Raw genomic sequence first — 24,682 nt, 5'->3', positions numbered from 1 at the left:
AAGTAGATTTCTTTGGGTCATAAAAACACTGTTCTATTCTTATTTCTTTTAGTTGCTGACAAGGCAGCCTATCTCCAAGGTCTGAACTCTGCTGACCTGCTCAAAGCCCTCTGCTTCCCCAGGGTGAAGGTTGGCAATGAGTATGTCACCAAAGGCCAGACTGTAGAGCAAGTAGGTGCACAATTCAAATTTACTGCTAGTGATGAAACCGTTTTTAAAGTCCACTAATGTTGAGTTCTATCTTTGTCTTTCAAGGTGACCAATGCAGTGGGTGCTCTGGCCAAAGCCGTCTATGAGAAGATGTTCCTGTGGATGGTCACCCGCATCAACCAGCAGCTGGACACCAACCAGCCCAGGCAGTACTTCATTGGGGTCTTGGACATTGCTGGCTTCGAGATCTTTGATGTGAGTTACTAGCTGGTTGCTGCTGGGATTTTGCAATAAGGCAATGAAAATATCAATAAGGATGAATTTTTGAATATTATGACCATTTCTCTCTACTCTCAAAATGCTATGCTAAGTGACTAGATAGCTAATCATTTATTGTAGTGGCAATTCCACTTCTACGACAAATAATTCATTTAATATGAGTCTCCAATGTGGTACATGATCCAAAGGGAGTTAGAAATTAGCTTGGTATAATGGAGCCTCTGAAAATTCCACAAAGCAAAATGGGGTTAACAGAAAAATATTAAATTTGTGCAACATATAATACACTCTAAATATATGAAAGAGAAATTATTCATAGTTAGGTGGATAATAAGTGCTGAGGAAAAGTTACTGACTTCTTCTTGTTAAGTGTCGTCAAGTTAGTTTCAACTCAGCCACTCTGTGTACAATAGAATGAATCACTGCCCACTACTGTGCCATTCTCACAGTTATTGCTATGCTTCAGCCCATCATTTCAGCCACTGTGTCAATCCATTTCATTGAGGGTCTTCCACTTTTTTGCTGACCCTCTACTTTCCCAACCATGATATCCTTTTAATTTTGATTCAGCATTAATCAATGCAATCAACTATTAATTCTCCTCACTAGTATGGTGTTATGGTATAAAAATTTATGTTTGATTATAGAATATATCTTTTCTGCTTATAGTTTTTAAGAAGTTTATGTTTTTCTAAATATACATGCAAAACTCGAACATTTCAGAAAATAGGGAAAATCAAAGAAATTTTCCTTATACTTCAAATATTTATATTTAGTTAATATTAACATTTTAGTGGCTTTTTAAAAAAATACAAGTATGTGTTATCATACCAAATACAATATTTCGTATCTGGGTTTTCTTTTTTCATTTCACATTAGAGAACAGAGGTGGTAATTATTGTTCACTTAAAATGCTGAGTATGGTGACTTGTATGCAATAAAGTCATCTCCCAGCCAGCTTCCAATAGGTTGCAGGTTGACTCTTAAATGAGTTGGTAGAAAACTATAAGCCCTCTGGAAAATGCAGAAGGAAGGGGAATAAAGCAAAGATGATTAAATAGGACTCAGGGAAACACTTGAGTAAGCAAGTGCAAAAAAAGGGGGGAAGGTAATTAATAATACAAGATTTTCTATAAAATGGCAGCAGAGAAAAACAATGGATCCCATGTGCCCCTTAAACTTGCAGCATTTACACCTTGAAAAGAATCCTTTCTTCCCAATTATTTTCACCCCTAAAAGCTAAATCTTTTTAACCCATACTTTTAAATTTAAAAGTTCTATACGAAAATACTCAGTTTGCTTAAGAGAGAAGTAAACATATCTATTTATTTAGTTCAACAGCCTGGAGCAGCTGTGCATCAACTTCACCAATGAGAAACTACAACAGTTTTTCAACCACCACATGTTCGTGCTGGAGCAGGAAGAGTACAAGAAGGAAGGCATCGAGTGGACGTTCATTGACTTCGGGATGGATCTGGCTGCCTGCATTGAGCTCATCGAGAAGGTTTGTTTAGCATTTCAGAAACCATGTTTTGTGACAATGATATTATTCATTATATCTTATTTTAATTCTATAGACAGAAAAAAACAGTTTAAATAAAATTATAATTTTATGCCTGTGGTCTGCTTTTCAGCCAATGGGCATTTTCTCCATCCTGGAAGAGGAGTGCATGTTCCCTAAGGCTACAGACACTTCTTTCAAGAACAAACTGTATGAACAGCATCTTGGAAAATCTGCCAACTTCCAGAAGCCCAAAGTTGTCAAAGGCAAGCCCGAGGCCCACTTCTCCTTGATTCACTATGCTGGCGTCGTGGACTACAACATCACCGGCTGGCTTGATAAGAACAAGGACCCCCTGAACGAGACTGTGGTTGGGCTGTACCAAAAGTCTTCCATGAAAACTCTGGCTCTCCTTTTCTCTGGGGCGCAAACTGCCGAAGCAGGTAATGCTCAGCCATCTAACACTTTCTCTCAGTATTATAAAACATGGTGTTAGACTGAGGGTGGTGATCTCATTTCTAGCTCTGGCTGAAGGGCTACAGGGACAAACATCTCATTCCTTCAGGTTTTGAGTAGGTGACACCTGGGCTTTTATGATTCTCTCCTACTTCTTCCTCCACATCTGATAGATATTGATTATCTGGGAATATTTAAGGAAATATAGCAATAAACTTCCATCTCTCAAGATTAGCTTTTATTGATAGTTTTTGAGGCTGGGGTGCCCCGGAAATGCTCTAATGCTCTAATACTGGAGTCCACCCAAACACAGTGAGATGAATACCCTTTACTTCATTTCACAACACAGAAATAATAACAAAACATATGTTTTTCTGTTAAAAAATTTAACAGAAAGATAAGATAGATAAGATTCACTTAGGGCCAAGCAGAGAGGCCAGTCGAGTCTTAAAATATTCCACTTGATGAGCACAGAAATCAGCAAACAAACAGGAACTATCCCTGTGAATTCAAAACTGTATTTTAAATGACACCTTTTCTGTTATTTTCTCCAGAGGGCGGTGGTGCCAAGAAGGGTGGTAAGAAGAAGGGCTCCTCCTTCCAGACTGTGTCTGCCCTTTTCAGAGTAAGGAACAGCCTGGTTTTTTTTTTTTTTTTTTTTTTAAGTTTTTATTGTGATTTGGGTGAAAGTTTACAGAGCAAATTCATTTTCCATTCAACAGTTCATACACATTGTGTTTCATTACATTGACCGCAATCCCCACAATGTAACAGCTCTCTTCTCTCTTTCTCCCTGTGGTTGGTTACCTTTCCCCCGAGTCCTTTCCTATGCATTCCTGCCTTCTGAGTTTTCTCACTGCACAAATAATGCCCTTCTGATCTCCCATGCTTGATTGTTCTAAGTAATGCACCTCCCTGATGTTAGTGCTCACCTAGTAGGCCTGTCTATTGTTTGATTGAAGGTTAAGCCACAGAAGTGAGTTCAATTCTAGGCCCGGAGGGTGATCAGGGGCCATAGTCTCAGAGGTTTCACCAAGGAATAACCTGTTTTTCACATGCCTCTGTTACTTTGGAAATGTTTTTTTGGAAAGCACAGGATCTTTTTTTCTGTAAGACATTTAGGAAAGGACTGACATTAATTAATGACTTCTGTTTATCTTGCATTGGCAAGAAGCTTTAAATTACTCAGGATGTATTAGCTCATCCTTCATCCTAAGCCAAATAATAAAGAATATTTAGGAATTTCATAAAAGTTAATACTGTGTCATTCACAAGATAATTGAGTCATGAAAATAAGTGATGGTGTGATCTTGGAAACTAAACCATCAAAAAGACTAATGAAAACCTAGTGAAATCATCCAGTCTCCAATGAATGTAAGATGGTGTCCTGCTCTTAAGCCATTCAGTCTTCAATTATAACTGGTAGGATTATTCCCCTTATAGATAATCATTATGGTCCTAAAATTGATAGATATGAAAGGAGGGAATCTATCTATAAGAAAAATGGAAAATGTGATGCTGGTTTGCATTTCCTTATTGGAGAACTATGGAATTTAGTAGAAGAAAGAATGACCATATTGTATGTGAATGGCCTTGCTGAATGCATGTGTGTGGCCAAGGACCAGGGTGGCAGGAAGCACAGTGCTTGCTTAATCTGAGAAGAATCATGCACCAGGCAGCTTTATATATATAACTCCTGCCAACTCAATTGGAGAAAAATATACTGAGGAGGAAACTGGATCTCAGGAGAAGCATATCAAGGTGCTATCTGAAATGAAAATGGTCTATGAAGGCCATTCAACTTAGCTTTAAACAATGATTTTTAAATCACCAGCTGCTCGTAATCATGTCCAAAGTCTGTATTAACAGAGGTTTTTCTAATTCCACAGGAGAATCTGAATAAGCTGATGACAAATTTGAGGAGTACCCATCCCCATTTTGTGCGGTGCATCATCCCAAATGAAACCAAAACTCCTGGTAAGAAGTTCTGAAGTGAAAGAACAAAGCCCCACCCCTTTCTTTGAACCCTGCAGTGAAATGGCTTTGTATTTTTTAGGTGCCATGGAACACGAACTTGTGCTGCACCAGCTGAGGTGTAACGGTGTGCTTGAAGGCATCCGCATTTGTAGGAAAGGGTTCCCCAGCCGAATCCTTTATGCAGACTTTAAACAGAGGTCAGACTTTGCTCATCACAGCTCATTTGAAGTTTAGCGCACATAAAACCATTTAGTGAAAATCATACCTGTATTTGTAATGTTTAATTTGTTACAAAAAGAATAACAAATTACAAGCCTCCAAATACTTTTAAGATATAATCACTATAGTATTATGCAGAATTTTCATTGAATTCATCATCCCCACAGCTTAGATCATAGTTCTGTATATTAACTTCACTAACTTGCAGAGCTACTGTTTTTGAGTGCTTGATATGTATAAATCATCTCCCTTTATCCTACAAAATTCTAGTAAGTACTATTAATACCTCATTTTATAGGCGAATAAAGTGAGGCTTCATTTTATAGGCGAATAAAGTGAGGCTAAGAGAGATTATGCTATTTTCCCAAAGTCACACAGCTAACATGTGGACAAGTTAGGACAAATAAGTCATTTTCTGTCCCTTCATTTGGTATTATGTATCTTCATCTTTTTCTTTGACACCCTAATTATGGAGTGTTTCCCAGAAACAGGCCATATGACACAATTACATCTTCTCAGATCCTCTTTCTCCTACCTAGAGAAGCTCCTCTTGGGAATCAAAGAGCAGCAGCAGGATAGGTAGGATTGGTAGCAGCTGCAAGGAGCTGTGTCTCTCTTAAGCCTGGCTCTGGCATAGTGTTGCCAGAGAACTCTGAGTGCTCAAAATCACAGCACCCCAGCAAGAAAGCAGCTTTCAATGTAGTTTGATTTTAGGTGATTAGGACACTTTCCTGTACTTAAAGTGTACCTTCTACCAGATTCCTCAATAAAAACTTGCTTCCTTGGACTCAGGACCTTAACAAGAAAATGAATCTAGCAAGGGTAACATACTATATTTTATTATCCATCTGCACCTTAATGTGAACACGATTATTCACATTCCTGAGAACAAGGTCTGATGAGGAGAAAATAAACCTGCAAGTGTTGTTGTTGTTGTTATGTGCCATAGAGTCAGACCTGACTCATAGTGACCCCTCCTTGGGTTTCCGAGGTAGTATCACTATGGAAGTAGATTGCCCCATCTTCTTTCCGAGGAGTGGCTGATGGGTTTGAACCATCAGCCTTCTGATTAGCAGCCTGCAAGTGTTAGGGAAGATAAAATGGAGTAAAAATACAGAGTTGACCATCCATGGAAAAAAATGTCCCCCTATGAACAAGACTTAATTAAAGAAATAGCTTTGACTTTTTAATAGATCATTTAATGTTTACCTACCATTAGTGTCATTAGTAAACCAAATTTGTGTTTTATTTTTTAAAAAAACAACTATATTTACTTTAATAGATACAAGGTACTAAATGCAAGTGCCATCCCTGAAGGACAATATATTGATAGCAAGAAGGCTTCTGAGAAGCTCCTTGGATCCATTGACATTGACCACACTCAGTATAAATTTGGTCACACCAAGGTAATAATTCTTTATATTTTACCTGATGCAAATTCTGTCCCGTTGAATTTTATGTGAAATTGATGATCTGAAATTTTATCCAACTGCAGGTCTTTTTCAAAGCTGGTCTTCTGGGGCTCCTAGAGGAGATGAGAGATGATAAGCTGGCCCAGCTGATTACCCGAACCCAGGCCATGTGCAGAGGGTTCTTGGCAAGAGTGGAGTACCAGAAGATGGTGGAAAGAAGGTACAAAAACATATTTATTTATTCATATTTTCCTTCTTCAGAAATACATTTGAAGTGGCTTACAGTTAAGGTTCAGATATAAGTCCACCAAAGTAAGAGAGTCTCTAATAATTTCAGGATACACATATACTTGACAACCTAAGGTAGAGATCATCATCATGGAATACATTCTAAATTTTCAAATAAAAAAACAAAGAAGCATAAAGTGTGCATGGCACTAATCTAACAAGAGCAAATACACCATTGAGTAATTGGAGATAAACTATTGCTCTAGCACTTGGTTTTAATAAAAATTTACTAAGTTGGTCATTAAGTCAGGGACAGTGAACTGCATAACAGACAGTATACTTAATAGTGGTTTTATAAAAGATGCAGAAACAAACTTCTATCTGATCATTTCTATTATCAATCTATCATGATTAAGACTGTTGAGAGCATTTATCTATGAAAGATATTTTGCAGTAAGTTAATACAATCTCAGTGAGGGATGTAGTTTTCTGGTGATCTAATTTGATGTAGCAACAGAAAGTAAGGTATCTCAAAATGCCGATGACCAGGACCCATAGTGAAAAATGCATTATATGTAGCCACCTGTACATCCACACGTATGTGTGCATGTGTTTATAAATACACAATTTACATGAAATAAATTTTATTCTTGCCACCTGTATCAGTACTATTATTTTCTAGTGTATTCTATATAATTGAAAATAATTTTAGACATGGACCCACTATAATGATTTCATAACTTACAAATGATGTGTGGTTTGAAAAACATCACATTAGGATGTATTGAGAGACAAAGGAAAAACTATATCTATATTTCTATCTATCTCTCTATATATAAATTATATAAAAATTATATTATAAAATATCAATAACTGCTTATATACATGGGCAATTAATTTTTAAAAACAATTTAAACAAATATGATGACAGTACAATGTAGAATGCAAAATTCATATAACATTGAAATATAAAACCAGAGATTTTCAAAGGAATTTTGTTTTTAATGAATCCCTTTAGTCCATGCCCCACATCCTTCAGAAGTCTAGCTTCCTCTTGGTTACTCTTAGTGGTGTTTTAGTAGGAAAGTCTGAGAAGCACTAATGTGGAGCAATGCTTCTCAAAGGACAGTTCTTGGACCTGCATCAGCAGCTTCTGCAAACTTCTTGAAAATGTCAATTCCTACTCCCCTTCTCCTGAATATGAATCTGTGAGGTCATAGGACTCGGTGTTCCTCCAGGTGATTCTTATGCATACCCAAGTTTGGTGACATATATGATTAGCATATAATCATGTTATAATGAGTCCTTGACTATCACTCCCCAAATATAATTTGTTTCCTCTGGACTTTAGAAAGCAAGTGAGGAAAAGGCTGGGAGCAGAACATCCAACTCTCACTGGTGACATTTCATCTAATTTCCTCACCCACACAATATCTAATTTTCATCAATTGAATTTCAGAGAAGCCCTTTTCTGCATCCAGTACAATATCCGAGCCTTCATGAATGTCAAGCACTGGCCCTGGATGAAGCTGTTCTTCAAGATCAAGCCCCTGCTGAAGAGTGCAGAAACTGAGAAGGAGATGGCCACCATGAAGGAGGAGTTTGCAAAAACTAAAGAGGAACTTGCTAAGTCAGAGGCCAAGAGGAAAGAATTGGAAGAAAAGATGGTGTCATTGTTGAAAGAAAAAAATGACTTGCAGCTTCAAGTTCAGTCTGTAAGTAGTGGTGTTGTCCCGAGTACCACTATTCAGGATGCAAGAACTAGAACTTTGGCCAATGACTTGTAGTGGGTTGAGTAGTCAACCTGGGAGAAATTCACTGAAGTGAGAAGGTGCCCAGCACTAGGGCTATGAAGTCCATTTTCCATTCTACACAATTTCATCAAACTACAAGATTTATAGGAGTCTGGGTGCTGCAAATAGTTAAGTGTTCAATTGCTAGTTAAAAGGTTGGCAGTTTGAACCCAACCAGAGGTGCCTCAGAAGAATGGCCTGGTGATCTGCTTCCGAAAGATCATCCTTGAAAGCCCTATGGACTTTTATGCCATTGCTATGAGTCATAATTGTCAGCAACTAACAATAGCAGCATGATTTGTCACTTCTTTTCCATTTAAAGACAGTCTTTAAAAGTGATTTTGACATGAAACCATCCCAAATAAAATACTGAAGGGAGGCTATTATTATAGACAGTGATTTTTTTTTTTTTCTCTAAAACTTCATTGAATCATGTCCACATGTTTAAAATCACAGTATGAATAACTTACACGGGGCAGTATTCTTCATACAATTTTGTTGAATTATTGATTGTTATTGATTTTGAAAACTCCAGTTCACCCTTTTCAACCCATCTTCACAAGAGGTGCTCCATCATGTCATACCTGGATTACAGCAGTACAACTAAGTTGCTCTGCCTCCCTCATCTTCACTCTCCTTTGAACCAGTCAGACTGCTCACTGCTCACTGTGGGACCAGTCATTCTAGAACTGCTTCCATCAATTCTGAATTCTAATTTATAAGACTGTTTTTCATTTGAAGCAAACTTAATTGGTCTGGTATAATTTACTCATCACAAATCATATAGTTTTTCTGTTGATTGAGATTAGTCTTCTCTGTCAAGTTTGAGCAGTGTAATAAATCCTTCTTCTAGGTTACAGAAGGAACAAGAGCCATTTTCTGCCCTTTTTTCCCTCAAAATATATCCTGATTCTCTTCTGTTGTCTGCAGAGAATTACTCAAAATCTGCCCTACACCACTACAATCATGCATCACTTAATGCCCATGATATGTTCTCTGAAATAGGATGTTATGTGATTTGGACATCATGTGAATACCACATTATATACAGGCAGTCCTCAGATTACAAACGAGTTTTGTTCCTAAGTCTGTCATTAAGTCAAATTTGTATGCAAGTCAGAACAGTTAGGTATGGTTCATATCTAATGTCAATTAGTCAAATGGTTATCTTAGTGTATAAGATATAGTGCACATTTCTATGCATAATAAACATTAAAGAAACACTTCCAAATACACTAAAAACATCATTAACATAATAATACAGTACTAATAATAGTATTTCTCAAATTTTTAATACAAAAGGCTTTATGGGGTTGAGACCAGTTGGATATTACTTTGACAAATGTTATGTGGCACATGACTCACTACTGGGCTTTATGCAGCTCAATTTATTCTTTTATGTATTCAAAAGATGATACTGTGGATCACTGAGGAACGTATGTTCTATTCCAGCTTCTCTCTCATTCCCTTTCCTGTCCCAGTCTCAGTCACTGGAAGCATAGCAGATTGACAGCAATTTTTTGATTGAATTGTGCCTCAACTTGAACTTAGCACATTACAGCCAGGATCATCTTCAAGTACTACAGCAAAAAAATATTTCAGTAGTAACTACATCTTAAATTTCTCTTCCTAGAATATTGCCTTCTCCTCTCCTTCTCCACTGTCCAATAAATCTATTTCTGTAAAAGAAAGTCCTACCCATGTCTCAAGGCCAAACTCAAATACCATCTCTTTCATGAAAGCATCTCGGATCAAACTTCTCTGAACTCTATGTCACTGATTGCTTTCTACATTATTGATGGGTTTTGGGTGCACCTTTTTCTAATCACTCTAGAATAAACTCTGCTGAAAGAACAGGACAATATCTGAGAATTCTGGTTTTCCCACAATATGAAGTATATTATATTTGCACAGTACAAGTGGTTCATGAAACAAAAATTTGTTAAGATACAATGAATGTAGGAAATCCAAAGGACCAACAATGGAAATTTATGTTATCATTGTGAAACATTTCAATCTTTCATCCAAATTTTAATTTTGTTTCTAACTCAAGGAAGCTGAAGGCTTGGCTGATGCAGAGGAAAGATGTGACCAGCTGATTAAAACCAAAATCCAGCTCGAGGCCAAAATCAAAGAGGTGACTGAGAGAGCTGAGGATGAGGAAGAGATCAATGCTGAGCTGACGGCCAAGAAGAGGAAACTGGAGGATGAATGTTCAGAGCTCAAGAAAGACATAGATGACCTTGAGCTGACGCTAGCCAAGGTTGAAAAGGAAAAGCATGCCACAGAGAACAAGGTATGAGGCATATACATGTGAAGATTTTATATACGCTTTATTGTTGTTTGTTTAAATTATGGAGTACAGCATAAAACTGAATCCATCAAAATATAACATTTAAAAGCATTTTCACTTCCTAAGGTGAAAAACCTCACAGAGGAGATGGCCGGCCTGGATGAAACCATTGCAAAGCTGACCAAAGAGAAAAAAGCCCTCCAAGAGGCCCACCAACAGACCCTGGATGACCTGCAGGCAGAAGAGGACAAAGTGAACACCCTGACTAAGGCTAAAATCAAGCTGGAACAACAAGTGGATGATGTAAGTCTAGTATTACCCAGGAAATTATTTTCCTTTAAATAAAGCTAGGCATGCCTTCTGACCCAATATTATTAATGTTTAGCTTGAAGGGTCCTTGGAGCAAGAAAAGAAACTTCGCATGGATCTAGAAAGAGCTAAGAGGAAACTTGAGGGTGACCTTAAATTGGCCCAAGAATCCATAATGGATATTGAAAATGAGAAACAACAATTTGAAGAAAAGCTCAAAAAGTAAGTATGAAAGAATTGCCTATGAACTTGCTTCCAAACATTAGATGTGGACTAAATTGTTATCTTTTGCTACTTTTCAAAAAGGAAAGAGTTTGAAATCAGCAACCTGCAAAGCAAGATTGAAGATGAACAAGCACTTGGTATTCAACTGCAGAAGAAGATCAAAGAGCTACAGGTAAGTGCATCATTTCCATCCATTCAACTCAGAGAGGCACAGTTATGACATAAGAAGCTGAGTTTGTGCTTTTCCAGGCCCGCATTGAGGAACTGGAGGAGGAAATCGAGGCAGAACGGGCCTCCCGGGCCAAAGCCGAGAAGCAGCGCTCTGACCTCTCCCGGGAACTGGAGGAGATCAGCGAGCGGCTGGAAGAAGCTGGGGGAGCAACTTCAGCCCAGATTGAGATGAACAAGAAGCGGGAGGCTGAGTTCCAGAAAATGCGCAGAGATCTGGAGGAGGCCACCTTGCAGCATGAGGCCACGGCAGCCACCCTGAGAAAGAAGCACGCGGACAGTGTGGCTGAGCTCGGGGAGCAGATAGACAATCTCCAGCGGGTCAAACAGAAGCTGGAGAAGGAGAAGAGTGAAATGAAGATGGAGATTGATGACCTTGCTAGTAATGTAGAAACTATCTCTAAAGCCAAGGTACTATAGGTGATGAGAAATTGTTACTATTAACAATAATCCTTCATGTATATATCATAGTTTGCACTGAGCACTTTATGCAGACTATGTCATTTGTTAGTAACACTAATCCAGGAATTAAGCAAGGAATATGTTAGTTTTTTTTTTTTTTAATTACCACAGAAAGAAACTAAAATTCAAAAAATCTAAGTGTATTGGCCATGTTACACAAATAATAAATGCTAACACCAACTTTTGATAATAAGCCATGTATGTTCTACAAGTTTCCAACTGAAAAATACAAGTCTCCAATATTTACAATTATCCAATAAGCAAAGTTTAATTATATATAAAGGCAAGGAGGTATATATGAATATGCATCTAGAAAAAATACCATAATATTCTTATGAAATCTTGAATCTAGAATGTAACTTATAAATTTTTACATTAATATCGAACAGAGCTTCACCATTAGCTTTTTTTCTTTTTAAATTCCAATGTATATTTTCAACTTAGAACAGCAATCCTAAAATATAACGAAAAAAATATTCCTTAAAGTCACGTTACATATAAGAGTATTTGATTTGTTGTACATAGCAAAAGAAATATTTTATAGTTTTGTTTTTCAAAGACCGTTAGCTTTAAAGGTCTTCATTTACTTGTAATTTTTCTCATGTAGGGAAACCTCGAGAAGATGTGCCGCACCCTAGAAGACCAAGTGAATGAACTGAAATCAAAGGAAGAAGAGCAGCAGCGGCTGATCAATGACCTGACCGGCCAGAGAGGACGCCTGCAGACGGAAGCTGGTAACTCCCCCCACCCCTTTCTATGGTACCTAAGAGTAGATGTGCTATGGCTAACAAATGATTAGGTGATGTGAGAGCCTAATAAAAGCAACTGAGAATATGTGTGATTCACTGTTCAACTCAGACTCTCAGTCTACATGCAAGGTCATTTTGAATTAATGCTGAGATGAAGGCTTCTATTGGGCTGGGTCAAGTTCTATTCCAAAAAAGCATTGAATATATATGGTAACATGGATGGGATGGTTGGGATTGAAGGTTTCACCTCCAGGGGTCCAGGGCTTCTATTTCAGACCAAGCTTCTTTTTATCAACAGAAGAGTGAAACAAATGCCTGAATAGGACAATGGACAACTCTGTCTTACTGGACATTCTAGCTCCTTTCTTTGGTAGTCATCACCAGCTTGTGCACAATATCATATAACCCAAAAAGAATTAGCTATGGAGAAAATAAAAAGAATTTTAGCCAAATTTATTCATTCACAGTAACATACCAGTTTCACAAATCCAAAAATTTGACATTGAACATGAAGATGTCAATAGAGAATTCAATCACCTGAACACTCGATTTAGGGTGATAAAAGTTAAATTTACCTCTAATATGAGCTTGTAGAGTTTTTCTTCTCTTTAAAAAAATGGTGCTTTATTTATTTATTTGTCTATCAGGTGAATTTTCACGACAGCTTGATGAAAAAGAAGCTCTCGTATCTCAGTTATCAAGGGGCAAACTAGCATTTACACAACAGATTGAGGAGTTAAAGAGGCAACTTGAAGAGGAGACAAAGGTAGCTATTATTATAAGGCTCATTTCTTTCCCCTAGGACCTGACCCTAAAAGGGGAACATTACATCAAATTTTAAACAGGGTTTGAAACTTGAGAACTAAATATTTAAATATCCAGCAGAATGAAGGCATACTCTCTCCACAGGCCAAGAGTGCCCTGGCTCACGCCCTGCAGTCCTCCCGCCATGACTGTGACCTGCTGAGGGAGCAGTATGAGGAGGAGCAGGAATCCAAGGCTGAGCTGCAGAGGGCATTGTCCAAAGCCAACACTGAGGTTGCCCAGTGGAGGACCAAATACGAAACAGATGCCATCCAGCGCACAGAGGAGCTGGAGGAGGCCAAGTATGTGCAGAGACATAATAGACTGTAGAAAAGTGACTCAGAAAGATTTGAAGGTTCAGTGAGTTAGTTTACAAATGGTCCTTAAGCCCTTTCTTTTTGCCAGGCACTATCACACACTGAGGAGCCCTGGTGGCACAGTGGTTAAGTACTCAGCTGCCACCTAAAGGTTGGTGGTTTGAACCCATCAGCTGCTCATGGGAGAAAGATGTAGCATCTGCTTCCATATTTACAGCCCTGGAAACTCATGGAGCAATTCTCCATGAGTCAAAATGAACGTGAAGGCAATAGTTTTGCACTTAGAATAAGACACGAATAAAACAAGGAACGGTCCCTACCTTACGAGCCTAAAATCTAGTTAAAGACAACAAAGGATAACAAATATTTACACAGACAATTAAAGGTCTTATAGCTGTTTGTCCAACACCCAGATCATTGCTGTCTCAGCGTTTTGTACTTGCTGTTCCCTCTGCTTGGAATACTATTCCTTTAGATCTCCTTCTAGTTCACTCTCTCACTTCTCTAAGATCTTGATTTAAATGCCATCTCCTTGGTAAGGCCTTCTCTGATTATCTAGAGAAGTTGCCCACCCTTCCTCTATTTAGTTTTTCTTCATTGTACTTATATCTGCACTACGCTATGTACACACTTGCTTACTAGCTTATTGTTTATCTCTTTCACTTGTTGGTATAGCTCATGAGGCAGGATCTTTCCTTGTTCACTGCTGGATACCCAGTATCTAGTACATAAAAGGACCTTATCAATATTTGTGGCATGAATGAATGAGCAGTATTAATATGAAGTTTTCGACATATTTCAGTGTACTAAGGGTTCACAATTCTTGTTTCGGTTCACTTCTCTCTAAAAATACAATTTTTAAGGAAGAAGCTGGCCCAGCGGCTGCAGGCGGCTGAGGAGCACGTAGAAGCTGTGAATGCCAAATGTGCTTCCCTTGAAAAGACGAAGCAGCGGCTGCAGAATGAGGTTGAAGACCTCATGCTCGATGTGGAAAGAACAAATGCTGCCTGTGCGGCTCTGGACAAAAAGCAAAGGAACTTTGACAAGGTAACTTGTACTGCAGCCTCTGCTCTAATAAAAGCCTCTGGCCTTTATTGCAGCTAACCACTCTGGGTTTCTCAGGTCCTGGCAGAATGGAAGCAGAAGTATGAGGAAACGCATGCTGAGCTTGAGGCTTCCCAGAAAGAGGCCCGCTCCCTTGGCACTGAGCTGTTCAAGATGAAGAATGCCTACGAGGAGTCCTTGGATCAGCTCGAAACCCTGAAAAGAGAGAATAAAAATTTGCAGCGTGAGTACCTTTCACTTTCAATAATTTTCATGACTTTGAGGAACCTTCCTTTAATGGCATCTATCTGAGCAAATATCTACCTGTGTTTCACTCAAAACAACAGAGGAGATTTCTGACCTTACTGAACAGATTGCAGAAGGAGGAAAACGTATCCATGAACTGGAGAAAATAAAGAAGCAGGTGGAACAAGAAAAATCAGAACTTCAGGCTGCTTTAGAGGAAGCAGAGGTACATGTCAAATTGTGCATTAAAAGCACATTCAGAAAACAATTATGCTCTTTTGCATAGATAGAATGATAAGATATACAGCAGAAATTATTGAAATGTGGTATATACAGAGAAATTCCAGAATGCTTTCATTCCTCTGCTAATGTCATCCCTTATTCTTACTAAGGCTTCTCTTGAACATGAAGAGGGAAAGATTATGCGTATCCAGCTTGAGCTGAACCAAGTCAAATCTGAAATCGATAGGAAAATTGCAGAAAAAGATGAGGAAATCGACCAGCTGAAGAGAAATCACATTAGAGTTGTGGAGTCAATGCAGAGCACACTAGATGCTGAGATCAGGAGCAGGAATGATGCCATCAGGGTCAAGAAGAAGATGGAGGGAGATCTCAATGAAATGGAAATCCAGCTGAACCATGCTAACCGCATGGCTGCTGAGGCCCTGAAGAACTATAGGAATACCCAAAGCATCCTCAAGGTAAGGGACTCCAGAGATGGCCTCAACAATTGGGTGAGTGAAGTTCTGAGAGTGGTGTCTCAATGACTGTGTTCATTCCACAGGATACCCAGATCCACCTGGATGATGCTCTCCGGGGCCAAGAGGATCTGAAGGAGCAGTTGGCCATGGTGGAGCGCAGAGCCAACCTACTGCAAGCTGAGATTGAGGAGCTGCGGGCCACTCTGGAACAGACAGAGAGGAGCAGGAAAGTTGCAGAACAGGAACTCCTTGATGCCAGTGAGCGTGTGCAGCTCCTTCATACCCAGGTAAGATTCAGTACAAAGAATTCACTGTCAGTAAATACTACATGTCCCAGAAAATACCACCTTGAATTTTTTTATATATGATAGCTAGATTTTTTTTTCACTGTGTCACTGAGATATTTTTCACTTTTTCTTTTAAATAATTATGTTCTCACTTCCTAAAACATCCTAAAGCAGTCTCCGATAGTATTGTGTTAATATCTTCATTGATTCTTGTTCTCAATATTGATAGTTTTATTATGGTGACATAGAATGTTAAGAACATCTGTTATAATTTTATTCCTATGAGTGGTAATGGCAGTTATATAGTCATAAAATATTGGTGTCTCTTTTGTCTATTAACGAACTATGTATTTGAATATGCTTAAATATTTTATACATTTCTATTTTACTTAATTATATTATATTTAATTATATTGTATTAAAAATTCTTTAATATTAAAGGGCATTTTGACTTGTAAGGTTTTAGCTAAATTTTTTTTAAAAGAAATAACAACAATTAAGTACTTTGGTGACAAAATAAAAAAAATAAACTATAACTTATTTTTAAACAGAACACCAGCCTGATCAACACCAAGAAGAAGCTAGAGACAGACATTACCCAAATTCAAGGAGAGATGGAGGACATTATCCAGGAAGCACGCAATGCAGAAGAGAAGGCCAAGAAGGCCATCACTGATGTGAGTGGAAGACATCAACATGGTGGTCAAACTTGAATATTATTGTGCCATCTCAGCTCTCTTACCTGATTTTGTTCTATTGGTAATTAGGCAGCCATGATGGCTGAGGAGCTGAAGAAGGAGCAGGACACCAGCGCCCACCTGGAACGAATGAAGAAGAACATGGAGCAGACAGTGAAGGACCTGCAGCACCGTCTGGATGAGGCTGAGCAGCTGGCCCTGAAGGGGGGCAAGAAGCAGATCCAGAAACTAGAGGCCAGGGTAGGTCTCTTTTTTTTTTCCCATCTGCTCCCAATGCCTTATTAGATGAAAGTTCTTATGAGCCTATTTATTTGTAGGTGCGTGAGCTTGAAGGAGAGGTTGAGAATGAGCAAAAGCGGAATGCTGATGCTGTCAAGGGTCTTCGCAAACATGAAAGAAGAGTGAAGGAACTAACTTACCAGGTATAACAATTGTTTTTATCAGCTAAGCACTCTTCCATATATATGTGAAATTCTCACATGCAATGATACACCAGTCATTTGCTTTCAAAGTAGTGCCCTTCTGTTTTTATAATCTTTCAGACAGAAGAAGATCGAAAAAATCTTCTCAGGCTTCAAGACTTGGTAGATAAACTGCAGGCAAAAGTTAAATCTTACAAGAGACAAGCTGAGGAGGCTGTAAGTATCCATAATGTGGAAAGGAAGAGAGAAGTTTTAAGGTTAAACTTATAAAAGCTTATAAGAATAATTAGATTTATTACCCTTTGTTAAAAATAAGCTGTTTGATTTATAGAAAGCTGTACTTCTTTAAAAAAATGTGTACATATTCATGATTATCATTTGCATATTAATAGCTTGATTTAAAAGTAAATATTTAATACAAAAGAAAGCCTCAAAAAATTTAAAAGCCAAAATAATGCAGGCCACATTCTCTGGACACAATGTAATAAAACTGAGATGTGATAAAAAATATATATAAACAAAAATTCTAAGGTACTTAAATGTTAAAAAAAAATCCTAAATAATTCTTGGGTTAAATGGGAAATAAAAAATATAATTATGAAATGATTATTATTTATAAATAAATTACAAAGAAGATAGTACTTATATAAGCTTATTAAATATAGCCAAAGCTGTCTTGGAGGCCAATTCATTGCTTTAAATGGTCTCATTATAAATCATAAATAAATGAAAAAATTGACAGTCTACTTAAGAAGTTATAAACAGTAATACTAAAAACCAATGGAAGCAAAGAGTACTGTCAAAGGTAAAGGTAGAAACTGATGAGTTATGAGATACTATTTTCTAATAAGCAATAAGTAACATCATGATAAATGGAGAAAAGACTGAAGTTGTCAAGGATTTTATTTTGCCTGGATCTGCTATCAACACCCATAGAAGGAACAGTCAAGAAATCACACAACATATTGTACTGGGCAAATATGCTGCAAAAGACCTCTTCGAAGTGTTAAAGTGTACAGATGTCACTTTGAAGACTAAGGTACACCGGACCTAAGCCACAGTATTTTCAATGCATGTGAAAGCTGCACAATGAATAAGGAAGACCAAAGAAGAACTGATGCATTTGCCTTATGATTTTGGTGAAGAATATTGAATATATATGGACTTCCAGAGGAACAAATATGTTATGGGAGAAATACAGCTGGAATTCTCCTTAGAAACAAGGATGGTGTCTCTTGTACTCTGGTCATGTTCAAGAGAGACCATTTCCTGAAGAAGGACATCATGCTTGGTAAAGTAGAGGGTCAGCAAAAAAGAGGAAGACCTTCAATGAAATGGATAGACACAGTGGCTGCAACAATGTGCTCAAGTATAGCAACAATTGTAAGGATGGTGCAGGACTGGGCAGTGTTTCATTCTGTTGCACATGGGGTCACTATGAGTCACAACAATTCGACAACACTAAAAACAACAACAATCTTCTAATTTGGTTATTTCAGTAATAACTGATCATTTATAATTTAATATTATCTAAATTCTAACTTGATAGTAGATAAATATAAGATTAGGTTCTCTATGGAGAAATTAGTAAGAGAAATACACTTATAACTACTTTAACCAAGGAAAAAGAGAAAATGCAAAACCACAGCAGGAGGAATGAGAAAGGAGTAAACCATACACACAGATTATTTTAAAAAATATAAAACATAATTCTGTTAATAAAGTCAAAATCTTGCAGAAACAGATGATTTTTCTAGGAGAATGTATATAATTCTTTTTAGATTTATTACCCTTTGGCTAATAATTATTTAAACTAATAAATATTTAGTTGGCTAAATAAATTATTTCAAATTAACTTCTGAAAATGGACAGGTTCAGATTGCTAAAGAGTTAAAACCTTTACTTTATTCAAGGAATTGTCCATCAGTGGTTAAATAGGTTCAATTCCTACAATGTAAGGATTATGTGATATTAGGGAATTGGTTGATAAAATCATTACATCCAAAGCAGGATAAAAAAATTATAGTTTAGAAATTTGCTAAAACTATATGTGATTAAATTCAATGAGTATTTCAATGTAAAGAAACTATTAACAATTCATCCTTAATACGATAAATATCTAATTAAAGTGAATAGTCATCATCTTGTTGTTGTTATGTGCCCTCTAGCCGGACCTGACTCATAGCGACCCCTCCTTGGGTTTCCGAGGCAGTATCATTATGGAAGTAGATTGCCCAATCTTCCTTCTGGGGAGTGGCTGGTGGTTAACTGCCAGCCTTCTGGTTAGCAGTCAAGTGCCTTAGGCACTACACTACCAGAGCTCCTAGTCATCTTAGCAAACATTAATAGCTATGATTTAAATATTCCTGCCTTCCTCTCTGATTTATATTTTTCTTGCTCTACTTGATACATATTCTTTAATATGTTTTGGTTGCAAAAATAGGGATACATTTATTTATGAACTACCAGACCCAAATAAATCATAAAGTTAATTTCAGTGATAAGCAAAATACAAGGTGATATGATAATGATGTTTTCAATTGAGTAATTTAAGACCGCAGTAGATGTCAAATCCTTTCTTCCCCTTAAACAGAGTTTAGAAAGATATACAGTATGGGTTCCTTACAATTCCATTTTCATTTTCAGGAGGAACAATCCAATACAAATCTATCTAAATTCCGCAAGATCCAGCATGAGCTGGAGGAGGCTGAGGAACGGGCTGACATTGCTGAATCCCAGGTCAACAAGCTGCGGGTGAAGAGTCGGGAGGTTCACACAAAAATCATAAGTGAAGAGTGATTAAGTCCTGATGCTATATAATGACTGAAGAGAGGCACATAATGTGAAATCTTTGGTCATTTCTCTCTGTAATTATTGTCTATTTTACCCTATTGCTAAGGAAATAAAGAGTATAGGGTACTTTGCAAATGATATCCTTAGACTGGTCTTGTCTTTTCTCTCTCTCCTGAAGTGGTGGCAAAGTTTGGATAATCACAAGGCTATCAAACAACAACATTCAACTTGCCACTAAGAAGTATTCATGTCTTCACTTGCATTTTAGGTTTATAGTAACACTTTAAGAGTATAAAAGTATCACTTATAAAGGATGTCTAATGGACAGAAATCTGGAAGTCATTTTTATTTCTTTTTAATCTTTCATCAATATGTAAGCATAGTGAAATCTTAGAAAGCTCCTGCTTCCCTTAACATGAACCTAATTTTCCAGGTCTGTGCAAAGGATGTCATTAGCTCTATTCTCATATAGGTGATTCAGACCAAGCTATGTCATTTATCTCCTTGCTTAATAACTGTTATCAAGAGCACAAACCCAGAGTATTCTTATCAGCCATTGATGCCAGTACACTGAATGTCCATATGATATGTGTCTTGGTTATGTAGTGCTGCTATAACAGAAATATCACAAGTTGGTGGCTTTAACAAACAAATTTATTTTCTCACAATTTAGCAGACTAAATTCAGGGTGCTGGTTCTAGGAGAAGGTTTCTCTTTCTGTTGGCTTTGGAGGAAGATCCTTGTTCCTTCTGAGCTTCTGCGCCTGGGTGATCTTCATGTGGTTGACATGTCTCTTTCCCATCTTTGCTTCTTAGCTTGCTTGTTTAATCTCTCTTATATCTCAGAAGAGATTGATTCAAGATACACTCTACATTAATCTTGCCTCATTAACAAAGCAAAGACAACCCTTTCCCAAATAGGCTTACAACCACAGGGATAGAGGTGAGGAATTACAACACATGTTTTTAGGCAACACAATTTAATCTCTAACATTATGGATTTGACATGAAAAAGTGAGATGTGGCTCTTCTCCCTATGAAAGTTAGGGTGGCCATAAAGTTAGGAGACAGTGAATATTACTTTACTACATTCATTATAAATAATATCAATAAGCTATTTATTAGCTTATGTCTCGAGACTTTATGGCCACCTGTCTATTCATATACAAAAACCCCAAAAAACCAAACTCACTGCCATCAAGTCGATTCTGACTCATAGCGACTCCCTTTGCGTTTCCAAGGCAGTAAACCTTTGTGGAAATAGATTGTCCAGTCTTCCTTTTGCAGAGTGGCTGGTGGGTTTAAACCACCAATCTTCTGGTTAGCAGTCAAACGCCTTAGGCACTATGCCACCAGAGCCCCATCTATACATATAGAGAGCCTAAATAAATGAAAATGTCAATAAACTATGAATCTCAAAGTAGATTATTCTAATGCATATTCAACACATGTAATGATGAGTATGAGCTTGGTGCAAAAAATAGATATGGCAACAATCTGTATGACTCACAGAAGTTTTCCTGGAGGATAAAAAGTTTTAAATTGGATTTAACTGCCAGTTAAATAGCCAAAAATGTAACATTCCCAGAGAGCATAAAGGAAAAGCTAAATAGCAACTTCTCACCTGAATAGAAAGCAAGAGTGTCTTGGTTGACCATGTGAGAATGACTTAAATTAGATGGTTGGAAGAAGTTTAACAGGTAAATTGGATTCACAGTGCAACACTGGACTTCCTTTAGGAAGTGCGTGGAATCACTCTTCTTACTGCATTGGCATCTCACTTGCCTTTGTTCCCCTATCACCTGTTACTGTATGCTAGTGTGTCATAACTTGGCAGTAATGACCCAAAACAAAGTCTTGTTTTCTAGTTACGAAAAACTGATCCAAATCAGGTCATAAGGTTGTCTTAAAATTCCCATCAAATCCTTTGTCAAGTTCTAAAACATTCTCTCTTCCTGAGACTTATTGCCCACACTATGCAGATGACTAACAAAGAAATAGAAGTGTTAAGAAAGTGAAAAGATGTACCTGTGGTAACAAAGTAGGTTAACAGTTGTCTAGAAAAGCCTCTCTCATATGCACATCCCCTGTAAGAAACTTCCTGCAGCCTTAATGTACTCCAGGTGGAAGAGGGTGACCAGCAACCATACTGGGTTGCAAGTCAGGTGACGCTGTGTAATTTGTGGAGAGTCTCTTCTACTCTTTGGACTTCAGTCACCTTATTAGTATAATGAAGAATTTTGAATAGATGGTCCCTTACAGTAATAAAATTATGTGATCATTACAGCTAGTAACCCCAGATAACAGCTTTCATAAGGCAACTTAGCCCATAAAGTCAATTTAAAATGAAATGCAATAATACAGTCATGAGTCCAAAACAAGGAATATTAAGCAAATTTGGTCTCAATCGCAGCCAGACAATGTTGACATAAAGAGATGCAAGGCCACAGAGACATAAAGCAAACATTTTTAAAATGAAAAATTAGAATAAAAATAACATTCAGCTATTGCTTGTGAACAAAATGTGAAATATATACCATAGGTAGCTGATGGAGGAGATGTCCTAGGGGCTGCACATTCAGATAAAGAAATGTCTTGTTTTGTCATATTCTCCTATGTTGAGTTTCATAGAGGAGACAGGATTTCATAAGCAACTTGCACAAAGAAGAGAGAGGCAAGAAATCTCAGCTCGGCAAGGCAGTGCACTTTTGGAGTAAATCTGAAGTGGGAATGGATGATCTTACAATGAATCAGAGGCAACTGACTGGAGGAAACAAAAGACACCATCTATCCTGGGCTGCTCTTCATGCAGCAATTCTAAAAGTTAAATTTCCAAGCCACCTTGAAAAAGCACAATAAATTGCAAATATATATATATATTTTTATAATACCCTGAGAAGAGCAAGAACTTTCCTCCTGAGTATAGTAAGCTCTGCAATTGTGCAGCACAGTTGAAAAGACTTCACACAGGCAACTGGGTGAAACAGAAGAGCAGTAGGCAACAAAGTCCATGGTCCAAAACATACATGTTTTTGAAACAACACCTTACATTATTGCAAAGGCAGATCATTTTCAGATTGCCTACAACTCAAATTATTTATAGGAGATTGATTCATATACTTAACCCAATGTGAGAGGAAATCTTTCTAATTATATCCAAACATCTTTAATATGAGGGGAATTATGCTTGGAGACCTTCATTGCCAAAAACATGTTTTGCCAAATATGTTTTATGAAAGAGGAGGAGGCTAAGTGTTTTCCATATCTGATCCTATAAAAGTACCCTTGGAAAGAGTATGACTTGTCTTTCCTCATAAAGCTTCAAGGTAAGTGTGTGTGAGGGCAGGGCTCTGTCTGAAGGACAGTGAGGGATGGGGAACAGAGTCATGTCTGGCTGCCTGCATGCATGCCACACATCCTGGCTCCCGCTGTCCCTGGCAGCCCTTCCAGGGAAGTACCAATTTACCCTGAAGCAATTTTAGATATTTTAATGTGTCCAGTCATTTCTAGATTTACAATTAAGAACTATTTTATTATTGGCAATTGCTAGAATTTAATCAGAAGAAACGTGCTTTTTCTTACAGTTCTGACCCACTTCAAGGTTGCATCACTAAGGTAAGATCCTGACTTTTTTCCCCCCTCATTCCCACCAGGGTGCAAGGAATCTTCTGCAGTGGTTTGGAGAGTGGTTTGGGGAGGTTAATAAATAAATAAATAAAAGCACTTCAGTTCTATGAGCAATCATTCTTTTCTTGACAAACTCTGAGGAGGACTTTAGAACTGGTTCTCATTAACTCATCTTTTGTAATGTATGAAAATGCTTTCTCAGAATCTTTGGAAGTTTTATACACTTTTTTTTCCCCCATTTTCAGCATTGTATTTTTGTCTTTTAAATGATTTAATTACAATGTGCAATGTAACATTTCAGGTTGTTAACATTCATTTATAAAGAAAATGCAAATTACTACAGTTTTTACTCAGCACTCTATAGCATAAAATGGATAAATATAATAGATTGAATCCTTGCCTTGAACAAGTTGCTTAGATTTGCATCTTATTTCACAAACTGTGAATTGGAAATGAAAAAAAAAAATTGTAGTATGAAAAATGATTGTGAGAAATTTCAGAAATACAAAGCATCTTGTGTTGTCTAAGTCACTGCACTTGGAGTAGAAAAGCATGAAAAAGTTTATCCAGTGCTCTATGCTTTCCTGGAAAGTGCATTTACTTATTATAAAATAGATTATATATGATGATTATTGAGAGGATTAATGAATTAATGAATGAATGAAGCTAGAGATGTGTTTATGAGAATATTAATAATAGAGCAAGAAAGCACAGGTAATAACACTTTACAATAAATCTTTGAGAAATACTAAAGACACATGAAGAAACTGAATTTGTCAAAATTATGTTGCAGAACAGGAGAAATTGATGTCCAATGAAATTTTTTTTTAGCGAAACAAAGTTCCTCACATTTCTGCTTTCTTTTATATTAGGTAGTCTTTACAAATCCCAAGTGATGTAATCAAAAGATTTTCACCATGGACAAAATAATTACAATAATTTTAGCAACATTTCTATTGTTCTTTGGATTCTCCAAGGCAGCTTTGAGCTCTTTTCTGTCTCCAGCATGTGTTCTAAGAGGTGTGAAGGATGCCATAAAAGAAGGTCCCCCTACTGGCAAGGAGTTTATAATCCCATTGGGAAGATAAGAATCTATATAGGAAAGAGCCAGAGAACACTTTGCTTTGTGTTCTGTGTAAGGCAATGAGAGGCAGTTTACAAAGATCAATATGCATATTAAATGAAACCAAGAAAGCAGCTGAAACATCATAGTAGGTGATCCAGAAACAACAGTCTCTTTCCAAGTGTATAATTACGTACCTGTCAGCACTGGCACACAACATAGAACACTTGACATTTCATCTACAACTGAGGCAGGAAGGTGGTTATAACTAATGTTATGTTAAGTGCCCAACTAGTCTGTGAATAAACTTTTTTTTTTTCTTTAACTGTGAATCTAGTGGTCCAATTTCTGAATTTATAACATCTCTCTCTTTCCTCTGCTGGGCAGGGTCCTGAGTGGG

At 37.4% G+C, this 24,682-nt stretch overlaps 1 protein-coding gene across 1 annotated transcript in view; it reads left to right on the top strand.

The window, feature by feature from the left end:
• LOC103203080 (myosin-2) overlaps window positions 1-19,599 on the top strand; it is a 27,567-nt gene extending 7,968 nt beyond the window's left edge. The window contains exons 11-38 of the mRNA XM_007948040.2: window positions 53-171; window positions 256-405; window positions 1,763-1,933; window positions 2,064-2,373; window positions 2,941-3,011; window positions 4,276-4,363; window positions 4,443-4,560; window positions 5,865-5,988; window positions 6,078-6,214; window positions 7,682-7,937; window positions 10,069-10,311; window positions 10,435-10,611; window positions 10,694-10,839; window positions 10,924-11,014; window positions 11,092-11,481; window positions 12,140-12,266; window positions 12,929-13,047; window positions 13,191-13,387; window positions 14,266-14,449; window positions 14,525-14,690; window positions 14,794-14,918; window positions 15,085-15,393; window positions 15,477-15,680; window positions 16,232-16,357; window positions 16,448-16,618; window positions 16,696-16,800; window positions 16,921-17,016; window positions 19,447-19,599. Of these exons, the coding sequence (XP_007946231.1) occupies window positions 53-171; window positions 256-405; window positions 1,763-1,933; window positions 2,064-2,373; window positions 2,941-3,011; window positions 4,276-4,363; window positions 4,443-4,560; window positions 5,865-5,988; window positions 6,078-6,214; window positions 7,682-7,937; window positions 10,069-10,311; window positions 10,435-10,611; window positions 10,694-10,839; window positions 10,924-11,014; window positions 11,092-11,481; window positions 12,140-12,266; window positions 12,929-13,047; window positions 13,191-13,387; window positions 14,266-14,449; window positions 14,525-14,690; window positions 14,794-14,918; window positions 15,085-15,393; window positions 15,477-15,680; window positions 16,232-16,357; window positions 16,448-16,618; window positions 16,696-16,800; window positions 16,921-17,016; window positions 19,447-19,599 (4,673 nt within the window). The remainder of the gene's footprint in view (window positions 1-52; window positions 172-255; window positions 406-1,762; window positions 1,934-2,063; window positions 2,374-2,940; window positions 3,012-4,275; window positions 4,364-4,442; window positions 4,561-5,864; window positions 5,989-6,077; window positions 6,215-7,681; window positions 7,938-10,068; window positions 10,312-10,434; window positions 10,612-10,693; window positions 10,840-10,923; window positions 11,015-11,091; window positions 11,482-12,139; window positions 12,267-12,928; window positions 13,048-13,190; window positions 13,388-14,265; window positions 14,450-14,524; window positions 14,691-14,793; window positions 14,919-15,084; window positions 15,394-15,476; window positions 15,681-16,231; window positions 16,358-16,447; window positions 16,619-16,695; window positions 16,801-16,920; window positions 17,017-19,446) is intronic.
• Window positions 19,600-24,682: the final 5,083 nt, after the last annotated feature.

This window comes from Orycteropus afer, unplaced genomic scaffold (genome assembly GCF_000298275.1).
Source record: "Orycteropus afer afer isolate SDZICR_OR568_19922 unplaced genomic scaffold, OryAfe1.0 scaffold00199, whole genome shotgun sequence".
NCBI classification, from domain to species: Eukaryota; Metazoa; Chordata; class Mammalia; order Tubulidentata; family Orycteropodidae; genus Orycteropus; species Orycteropus afer.
The sequence above is the reverse complement of the archived record's forward strand: the minus strand, read 5'-3'. Positions and strand labels throughout refer to the sequence as shown.